Raw genomic sequence first — 11,516 nt, forward strand, 5'->3', positions numbered from 1 at the left:
CTTCTTTGATGTTATATATGTAAACAGAGGATCAAGAGAGTTACTGGCTAGAGTTACAAGTCCATGCAGACCCAAGGTTAGGCTTAGATATAAGGGCCATAATAGAAAAATGTAGCCAAGTTCTACAGAAATAAGTGGTAGTATTATTATCAGCTGAGATATCATCTTTTCTGTAAAGTTCTCCCTAACATCCTCACTCAGGTTAACTACTTGATTTTCATTTAGTTACCCAATACACATTTATCACATACCTAGCATGTGCCAGGCACAATCCTAGGTTCTGTGGTGGCACAAAGCTGAATTCTTGTCCACCAGAAGATTCCTTCTTGTTCTGTTTGACCTCTATATTCAGTATTCTTTTAACCCCTGAACACTAGTTTCATTACTGGCTTTCCGTTTGTATCCCATATTAATCTGCAATCTCCCTAAAGACCTGGACTGCATTGCAGGTATTTGAATAAATACTTTGAATAAATAATTGAATTGTCTGCTATGGGTGTTATAATCTGTTTAGCTGATTATCTTCAGTAACCTATAAATTTTTCCTGGATTAGAGACAGCAAGACTCAAGAAGAAATCAAAGCTGGTCACAGAGCGCAATGCTCACAACAGTGGAAATTGTGCATGTCTGTACCTTGTTAGAATTGATTTTAAGACTATCTGTTGATTTATGGGAACCATGACATGTCTTATTTCATAAGACAGATGATGGAGAGTGAATACATTTTTTTCCCTCAAATTGAAGCTGTTTCTTTTGAATGCTGAACATATAGAAAAATAAAGGAAAAGTAACTATTTGCCATACTTTCATTTCTTCTTAGTTTTCTTTTGAATAAGTTATCTTTAGGCTTTCTTTATGAAAGCTTCCTGACCCAGATTTATCACTGCTCCTTTTATCCATACTAGTAATGTGTATACAATATTTCTGAATCTGTTTGGTTTGACTCTCTTAGTATATCATTGTTATTTTCCTGAAGTATTCATTCCCAAGTACCTGGACGCCACATTCAATTTAGAGGAAGAGTAGGCGCAGTTATTTGAGAAAAACCTACAATGGGTTATTAGCCTGGCTCAGAGGTGTCCATCAAACCATTACTGGTATTTAATTGAGAGAGCACATGACACTGAGGAGTCTTGGTTGACAGTCACCAAAATCTAGATAATATGCTCAAAAGAAAAAAAAATTGTATAAATTTGTGTATGGGGAGAAATTTTACTGGCTCACTCCAAGGAAAGGTTAATTGACAAACTGTGGGAGGGGAAGAGTTCCAGGGGACCAGGGGACTGGACTCCCACTGGGGCTCTATACTGCTCTTTTGTGAGTCAGTTTCAATCTCTCTCATTTTAAGCTAGCTGACAATACCCAAATTTTACATTTTTTACAGGTTTTACCATCCATGAGATTGTTGACTATCAGAAAAAAAAAATATCCTAGGGAAGGGCTCTGAGTGGTCTGGTTTGGGTCAGCTACTCACTCCTGGTCTACTCAACTGAGATATAAGAGTGAGAGGCAGGTCTCAGGAAAAGCATATGTTGCAGTAGGGACTTAGGAATTCCCCAGACAAGGGGCACCTAATAGGCTAATAGTAAAGTTGTTTACTACAATGATCTCTGGCCAGAATGCCCCAGAAGGCATCTGTTAATTCGTCTTAGATGACTTCTAATTCCATATTTTACAGTTTTAGAATTTGAATACTTATGTTGATATATTCTTAGTGACTCTGGGGATCTTGCTATCAAGCAAGACCTTAAAATCTCAGAGAGAGAAGCATGATGACAATGGCCCTGTTCCTTGTCCACCAATCCACACAAAAATCCTTACTTTCCAAATCCCATTCATTCTTGGCATACAGTATGATTTGTGAGAAGTTGGCTGATTGCCTTCATTACTGGGAACTGTTAGGTGGGTATGCGGGATAGAGCATCAGTATCCTGAGCCTATGTTTGTGTGGTGGCAGCAGGATTGAGAGGACAGGAAAGAAAGTAGAGGATGTCAGTTACTCAGGCAATTTTTTCTTCAGTCGTGAATAGTCAGCTGGACTGTGCTTCCAAGACAGGGCCGAGATGCGGGACTGGAACACAGGGATGAGTGAGATAGCCCCAAGCCTTTAATTGCTTACTCCCTAGGGAAATTGTGATGGGTAAGTGAGACAGATAAGATATAGCAGTCATGAAAATAAGTGCTACAATTTACTGAGAGGGCTGCCAGTCAGTGTGGACGTCTGTTAGATTTTGCTTTGTGGAAAGAAAGTCAGGATTTTTCTCTCCTCTTGCCGTTATGTGAACCAGGGATTTGGGACTAGGGCTCCTTTGGCCTTTAGGGGCCCCACATACATGGGAGGCTGAGTAGAGTACAATGGAGTCATGCCACAGTCACACCCTCAGGTAGGCCATTTTTGTCCTCAGCATCTTCAGGGCTGGGGTCTGACTTTCTTCAGTACTGGCTTCCTTTTCTCCCCTAAAGAAGCTAAAAGCTTACAAAAACAGTTTGAAGGTCTTCACGTTGTTCTTCTTAATTGAATTCCTTAAGGCTACAAGCACTCACTGTACAATGTTGGGGTCTCAGGGGCCTCTAAGATCATCCTAATCTTCCAGACATCATTTGGTGGGTCTGCTCTTGACTGTGTTAGTTTGGTCCTTAGCCTGGTGGGAGCAGAGCTAGGAAGTTGGCTCCAACCGAGCCACTTGATGCTGGGACGTGCCTATTGGGCTCTGCTGAGGCCACCACTGTCACTATACATGGATTCCTTACATTGAACATGAAAGTTTCCACAGCTCTGACACCATCTCCTGAGCCCTGGTACACAGAGCCCAGAGCGAAGAGATGGATGATGATTTTTAAGGAACTACTGATTGGAGGAGCTGGCAATCTAAGTAGTTTTTATGTTTTTTTCTTGTTTTGGTTTTGTGATAAAATATAACATGAAATTTACCATTTTAACTTTTTTTTTAAGTGTACAATCCAGTGGCATTAAGCGCACTGTGATATTTAACCATCATCAATATCTATTTCCAAAATTTTTTCATCATCCCAAACAGAAACTCTGGACCTATTAAGCAATAACTCCCTATCCTCCCCACCCCACCCCTACCTGCTGGTAACCTCCATTCTACTTTCTGTCTCTGTGACTTTGCCTACTCAAGGTACCTCATATAAGAGGAATCATATAATATTTGTCCTTTTGTGTCAGAATTCCATCCTTTTAATGGCTGAAAAACATTACATTTTATTCTATGCACATACCACATTTTCAATCATCTGTTGATGGACATTTGGGTTGTTTCCAATCCCTTTGGCCTTTATGAATAATGTTGCCATGAACAAAGGTGTCCAGTTTTGTTTTAATATATTAATTCATTTAATTCTTGGAATAACTACATGTGTTTAGGCACATTTTTATTTCCAAAATGACAGAGAAAGTTCATAGAAAGGCCAATATTCCAACCCATGAGCACTGTGGGAGCCTCTGGCATCACATAGCAACAGAGAAGTTTTAAACTGACTCCCAGATGAGACCAGGGTGTTTTTTCCTTGATACTTACAAAAAGTTGCTTTGTTTTTATTTTTTTTAAACTCTTGCTCTAACAAGGTGAGGCCAATAGAGTAAAGGTGAGGTGGATGATTACTTCCATTGCTGGCTAATTTTGGAAAACATAAAAAAAAGTAGTTATTATCATTTCTGGCAAAAAGAAATCTACATATGCCTGACCTGTGAGGGATGTTTCTCAACAATTCTGAATTAGTCGAGTATTTAGATAACAACTTGCTTCCATTTAACCATTTGGACAAAGCCATATGCATTTGCATGGCTGCCTGTAGCCTTTAATACCCTGACTAGAAGCTCTACTTTGGGCAGTCCTAAGTCTTTTATCCTCTCCCTTGCAACTAGCACAAAAATGTACTTCAGATTGTCATTTTACAAAGGTTGGAAATGAACTACCTTCTTTAGAGAGTGGGATCCAGTATGCATAACCTTCATGGCTATTTACCCTCTTTGGTTTTGCAGCCTAAGAAAATGGCACGTAACATACCTAACCAAAGACAGCGGACAATGTCAACATCTGGAGAAGCTCTATATGAAATTCTTGGTCTGCATAAGGGAGCATCGAATGAAGAAATTAAGAAAACCTACAGGTACAGAGGAAGTTTAATCATGACATTTTCTATGGTACTAGTGATAGTTATTTTGTGATTGGCATGTGCCTCCAACTAAAGATGTAAGCGTCCTGGTAGGACCAGGAAGTCAGAGTTTTGGAACTCATGTTCCCTGTTCTGTAACACAGGCCGTTAGGGATAGAGAGGCACAGCACCAATTTTATGAAAGAACTGTCTTGTGATGCTGGGCCTTAGGAAAGTGCAGCAGCCTGCAGTGAGAGAGAGAGGCAGGAGAAAGAGGGAGAGGATATTCTATGCTATACTTTTTAAATCTTCGATTTTGATCTTTCATCTAGTTAGCTATTTGGGGGAAAAACTGAAATTTTTTTTCTTGAGGAAAAACTGAAATTTTTTTTCTTGAAAACTCCAAAGAGTTTTTTAAAATAAGACTGAGTACTAAAATAGTTTACTTTTTATAGAAAAATTGGAAATTACTAAAAATGAAAACAATAACATTTATCCATAATTCTATCTCTAGTGATAATTATCATTGATATTTTTCCTTCTAGTTTTTTTTTTCTGTCTAGATAAGACATTTTAAAAGAAAATTGGATTCATCTACATTCTTCATCTTTCACTTCTGCTTCATCTGTCATGGTTAAAAAGCCTGTCCTGATAACAATATTATGAAAATATTAACCCATATCTTCTAGTACATTTATGATTTTACATTTTTTATATTAAATCTTTGATCCCTATAAAGTTTATTTTGACATGAGGAATAAAGTTAGGAATCCAGATTTATTTTTTCCTAAATCACTAGCTCACCAAAATTCATTAAATTATTCATTTTTATCTACTGATAAAAAATTCTTTGGCTTTGGATTAGAAATTTTACCATGTGGTAAACTGTGGGACCCAAAATGCATTCAAGAAGCATGTGTTAGAGAATAAATGACAGTGGCGAAAACTGCCATTTGGACCCAAATAGTTCTGTGAAAATGGTAGAATCTGATCAGAATCAATATGTACCATCTAGTTTATATTCCACTTATGGCACTGGGGAGACAAAGAGTCTTTGCTATTTTATTGTGCCCTAGAGCTATTTACGAGTGTGCCTGGGAGCTCCTCAGCCTCCTGTGGGTGGATGTCTTTGATTGAGGGTCACTAAATTTGACTCTTAAGGCTTCAGACTGAGGCACTGTGCTAGGAGTGAGGGCTGAGAATCAAAGTACTTGCACTGTAAACTTAATACCTACAAAGATGCTCCCCAAAATAAGAAAAAAGTGAAATTTAACTATCTTGTAAGTTTTAAAACCCACTTTACAAATATGACTTTTAATTGCCTTTATTAATTTTTTAAGCTAAAATTTCAGGTCATATCCTAATTAAGTCACTAATTATGCTGAGTTGTTTGCAAGTTTAATAATTACAACCTAAAGTCTTTTCATGTAATCAGCGTCTTGCTATTAATTTTGTTTTAATGTCAAACAAATATTATTTTTTCAGCTGATTAGGGTACTAGTATGCTGCCAAAAGCATCTATTTCTATCTAAATTACACATTTGTATTCTGCAAATTATTCGAAGTGTATGAGCAGGCTGAAAATCCACTGAGAATATTATTCTTATATTCAGAGATCTGGATCAAAGCAGTCGAAATATAGTGAAATTAAAAGTCAGTGAAATTTAATAAAATTACCAACTGTTGAATCCATACGCTGCTTGACCTCTATTGTAATCCTTGGTTGTGCTCTTAAAACAAGGCTGAGTTAGAAGACTTTTTTTCTTCTTTTATATTTTATTTTTATTTTTGAATAGATAATATATTCACCTGATTAAAATAAGATCATATAAACGGGTACACAAAAAAAGTCTCTCTCCTATCTCATATTCCCCAGCTTCCCTCCCTAGGGAAAGCAGTTCCTTGCATACCTCTCTAGAGAGATCTTATACCTATATAGGCATATATACAGACGTTCTGGTCTGGACAAGATGGTATAGTTTTGTCTTTCTCTGGTCCTCCCTGCTAAGCATGACTAAAAGCCTTAGAAATAACATAAGAGAACCCTGAAAGGTAGAAAGAGGAGATGAATTGGTTAGGTACCATAGTACCAAGGGAACAACACGGTGGCTGGGCATCTTATGCCTCCCCACCCAAGAGAAGATTATCTGCGCTAGCCTTTCCTGATACCCACTCTAGCAATGGAAAGTATGTAGGTAGTCTTATTCTTCCTCTAAATTGAACTGGAGTCCTGCTAACAACTCTAGACAAGCCCAGAAGAAAGAGCAAAGGGGACCAATTGAACATCCCCCTTAACAAGAACCAGCCAGAGGACTTTCCCACCACGCTGAGACCTCCCTCTCTCACCGAGGGACCCTACCTACTTGACAGCAGATATTAACAAGGCGGATTCTGCCACAACAAACACCCAGCCTAGGATGTGTTTTTCATGTCTGCAGCCTGGAGATTCCCTTCCCATACCTAAAGGCACCAGACAACCCAGTCCAGAGATGCTCCCCTCACTCGTTCAGCTAGTACCAAAAGTGCCAGTGGCAGCCTCAGATGCAGGAGACAAACCAAGCTGATCAAAACAGCACCATAGAGGCTCTGAAAATTAGATTTTCAATGGAACTGCAGGCCACAAAAGTAAGCTAAAAACTGCATGTTAAACTCAAAGTGGCTGCCTGTTAAAATAAAAAATATATAAATAGGACCAAGAGTCTCCTAACACAATAGCTAAAATGTCCACATAAAAATCATTCCTTGTACAAAGAACAAATAAAATCACAACTTGCATGAGTAAGATAATCAATCATCTGACTCCCACAATGAATTTATCTGGTATTTTATTGAATTTATCTGGTATTTTAAAGTAACTATCATATAAAAGATTCAACAAGCAATTACAAATTCCTTTCAAACAAATAAAAAAATAAAAATTTCATCAGAGAAATAAAAGTTATAAAAAAGAGCCAAATAGAAATTATAGAACTGAAAATAACAAATACTACAACTAACTGGATGAGCTCTGTAGTAGAGTAGAGATGACTGAGGACAGAATCAGCGAGGTTGAGGAAAGATCATTGGAATGAACTCTGACCAACAAAGAGAAAATAAACTGAAAACAGAGCCTCAGGAACCTGTGAGACTATAACAAAAGATCTAATATTTATAGCATTGAAGTCTTAGAAGGGCAGGAGAGAGTGGGATGGAAAGAATATTCAAAGAAATAATGACTAAACATTCCCCAAATTCAGCAAAATCTATAAACCTACAAATCAAGAAGCTGAGTGAATAACAAATAGGGTAAATCTAAAGAAATCCATACCAAGACACACCATAATTAAACTTCTGAAAACTAAAGACAAAGAAAATACCTTGAAAGCAGATGGAGAAACAACACATTATCTGTACAAGAACAACAATTCAAATGACAGCAGATTTTTCATCTGAAACAACAGAGGCCAGAAAGAACTAAGACAACATTTTTCAAGTGCTAAAAGAAAAGAACTATCAACTGTGAATTCTCTGTCTGATGAAACTACATTTCAGGAATTAAGAGGAAATAAAGACATGCTCAGACAAGGGAAAACCAAAAGAATTCATCATTAGCAGACCTACTCTTCACTAAAAGATGTTCTTCAAAAGAAAGAAAATGATAAGGAAAGAATGCAGAAATATGGGTAAATACAATAGACTATCTTCATGAGTTTTCCAAATTACATGATGACTTTTATAAAAATTATAACATCATCTGATACTCAAGACAATTAATATTTAAAAGTGGGGAGGATAATAGGACCTAAATGGGAGTCATGTTTCTGCACTTCACTCAAATTGGCAAAACACTGATATCAGTAGACTGTGATACATTATGTGTGTGTGTGTGTGTGTGTGTGTGTGAACACACACACACACACACACACACCCAACCACTTAGAGACTATACAAAGCACTACACACCAAAACACTACAAGTGAATCAAGATGGAATCCTTAAAAATGTTCAAATAACCCACAAGAAGACAAGAAAGGATAAATGGAGGAGTGAGAAATTGAGAAAATAGAAAACAAATAATAAAATGGTAGACTTAAGCCCTAACATAATAATTATATTAAATGTAAATGGTCTAAGTATATGTTATATTTTTCCGTTCTTGTTATACAAATGGTGATGGATTATCACTCTTATCCTGTAGTTTGCATTCTTCTCTTAAGAATATGTCTTGGAGATCATTCTTGGGAATAATCAGTTCATAAAACGTTCCATTCTTTTCACACTGTGGCATAGTAATCCATGACATAGATGGCCTATGCTTTAATCAGTCCCCTGTTGATAAATGTTTAGGTTGTTTTTCATTGAGGCTGCCTTTTCGAACCAACTTAGAGCTTCTCAGGAAAACCCCATGGTCCCAGGAGGGTAGCAAGTGGTGAGAGGATGGAAATAATCTTGGTTCCTGTCCTCTTTTCAGTTTTTGCTGTGCTCCAATTCCAAATTTCTGGAGCAAGGCTCTAACCAACCTAGCTGGGTCATATGCTCCAAGCCTCCACTACCTTAGTTACCAAGGGTCACAGGATCCAACTCTATGGGAAGGGGATACATGGTTGGGAAGGACACTAACAGTATCTCTAGTTCCTTATTTCTTTAAAGAAGTACCATAAATCACAGCCTCACAGACCTATCTCAGCCCCTTTCTACATCTATAAATCTTTATCATAAAATCTTCCTATGAATAAAGCGTCTTCTTTCCTACATCATCAGTTTTCCTACAATAGTATAACCAACCATACTTCATTAGTCAGTTGATAAATTGAGTCTCCAGCTACCTCAAAGGACAGCTGGGAAGAATGACAATAGGAAGGCTTCTGTTGTATCAATCCATCATGAACTGAAGCTCTTGTCACTGAGATTTTTTAAAGAGAAATGAGACCTTTTTTTTTCAGTGTGTGAAGCCCTTTGTGGAAAAGCACAATGAAAATACCAGGTACTGTTATGAATGAACAGATATCCTCATCATCCTTAAAAGTCTAAAATTATCCTGCCATTTGCTGCTACTGTTCAAAAATCATTTATCCAGCACGAAGTGAGTTTCTGTTCTATGTCAAAAGTGCCATACCACAGGGTGAGACTCATGGTATGACTCTCATCCACAGCCTTCATTATGGAATAAATCTGCCTTTGATATTGCAGAGCATAATCATACCAAGGAGCTTGAAGTCTAAGGCTCATTTAATCCAATTTTCTCATTGCTGGGTGATGTCACTTAATCCTAACAGTGTTTGCATGAGATAAGCAAATATTCTCCCCTATTCTCCCACTGCCTAAAAGTCTTTACTCCCCCTTTGCATGCTGTCTGAAGGGGACTCATTTGAGTTAATCAAATACAGCTGGAATGGCTAAGCGGCTACCCATCTTACACATATTTGCTGTAACTTTAAACTGTTTTCCCCTCTCACCCAATTTAAGTAGTCTCTCTGCGCCAAAAGGAATTTGAGTCAGGAAGCTGGTGAAGGAGGGGAGACAGATACTAGTGAATGGTGGGACCACTGGGGAGACAGTTGGTTGTTGAACTAAGAAATTCAAATATTGTTCTCTACATAAACCCCCAATACCAGGCTTTGGTCCCTTTCAAGTGACTGAGGAACTTGGGTTCCCTGCCAAGTCTTTACCACCCAAGTCCTTCTAGGAGTCTCCCCTGAGAAAGACTCCAGAATCCAGGAGCCATTTCAAGCCCTCGTAGCAGTGTTGCTTCACCAAACCCAGTTACCACCCTGTCGATGATATCTTCTTTCCACTCACTCAGTGGGCATGTCCGTGGTCACTGCTAGGCACAACTCCGGGAAAGCTAAGCTCTGCTACTGCAGCTCCACTGGTTCTCAGCTGGGCATGGCTGCTCTGCTGTTATTCTGTGCCACCATACCAGGACTGGCAGGCATAGCAGGTACTCCTTGCTAAAAGTTGGTGCCCAAGTTTTCTGATTATTTCTCCAGGCCAAGAAGCCACCTCTGCTATTTACCTTGAGACTTGAGGGAGTCACCAGTGCCTGCTGTGCTGCCCACTGCGGGGTGGAAGACTGGATATAGAAAATGCCCCCCTTCTTTTTGTGATACCCTTTTTCAGAATTCCCAGTGAGTGCCAAAGTTTGGTAGAAAAGCTCCTTCCATCTTTTCTTGTAAATCTCTTTCTACAGGACCCAAACGCATGCTCGGGGTGAGTCAAAGACTAGCAGTAATGAGACTATACTTAGAATCTCCAACCTCTCTGACAGAGAAAGCTTTGCTCCTGTGTCAAGCTCAACACACCTGGCTCTTTCGTCCCAAAGAATCTCCTTTTCAAGAAGATTCTGCAGTTCCTATCCCACCCTCAGATAGGCTTCTGTCAGGCTGCCCCAGATTCATCAGATTTACCCAGCTGTGGCTGCCCCAGTAAGGTACATGACTTAGATTACTTTCTCAAAGGCTCTTCAGGCTTGAGAGACTTCTGGGAGGCTGCCTTCAGGCTTCCAAGCATACTCTGATGTGCTCAAACTCCCAGCCACAAACAGTAGGCCGTGATGGCTCAAAGATGCATCCCTACCAAAGCCCTAAAACAAAGGCTACCTGTTCTGTATTCTTAGTAACTCAAGCAAGGTAAATAGTTTGCCATTATACTGCTGCTCAGTAAGCCCTTAGGTGTGTGATTAGGTCCCCCTTTTCTTGAAATTGAATGGCACATAAAAATTCTTCACTCCAAACTCAGTAGATTGTTGAACTATACCTCATACTGCTATCAAATTATAGCAGAAGTCATGAAGGCTGATTGGAGCACTTAGCAGCTACTAGAATGTCTAGAGTCTCTCACAATCTTAATGGCTTTCTATCAGCAAGTTCTATTCATTAGTTGACAAATATTTATCGAGCATCTACTATGCGTTGGGTAAGCAGACAAAATCCCTGCACTCCTGAAGCCTATATTCTGGGTTGGGGGAGTGGGGAAGCTTAATAATAAATAAATAAGTAAAACATACAGTAGATTAGATATTGTAGTGTTGTGGAGAAAAGCAAAGCAGGTGTGGTGCTAGAAGTTACGCATTGTTTTTGACGTGTTCCACTTTGATTCTAACACTAAAATCCCTGGTTGGCAGTGAATTTTAAGTATGAAGTAGCAGTTAAAAGCACAGAGTATGAAGTCAGAAAACCTGGATTCAATCCCTTTTCTCTCTCAGCCTCATTTTCTTCATAAGTAAAATGCAGACAATGATACTGACCTCAGGGGGTTGCTGAGGGTTAAACGAGATGATACATGTAAAATGTTTATGGTCTAGCACATGGGCACTGGTTGCCACAAAGAATACATAAGAGATTATAGAAAAAGCCCTACAGAACAGCATTCTTCAAACTAGTTAGGGCATGGGCTCAAGGACACTCTCCAAGGAGTG

The 11,516-nt window shown here is 38.8% G+C and overlaps 1 protein-coding gene across 4 annotated transcripts in view; it reads left to right on the forward strand.

Moving 5' to 3' along the window:
• DNAJC5B (DnaJ heat shock protein family (Hsp40) member C5 beta) overlaps positions 1-11,516 on the forward strand; it is a 189,544-nt gene that overhangs the window by 128,411 nt on the left and 49,617 nt on the right. For all 4 annotated transcript variants that reach the window (XM_023533268.1, XM_023533270.1, XM_011364592.2 and 1 more), the window contains one exon: positions 4,008-4,135. In XM_023533268.1, the coding sequence (XP_023389036.1) occupies positions 4,008-4,135 (128 nt within the window). The remainder of the gene's footprint in view (positions 1-4,007; positions 4,136-11,516) is intronic.

The sequence above is a fragment of the Pteropus vampyrus genome, unplaced genomic scaffold (genome assembly GCF_000151845.1).
Source record: "Pteropus vampyrus isolate Shadow unplaced genomic scaffold, Pvam_2.0 Scaffold99, whole genome shotgun sequence".
NCBI lineage: Eukaryota > Metazoa > Chordata > Mammalia > Chiroptera > Pteropodidae > Pteropus > Pteropus vampyrus.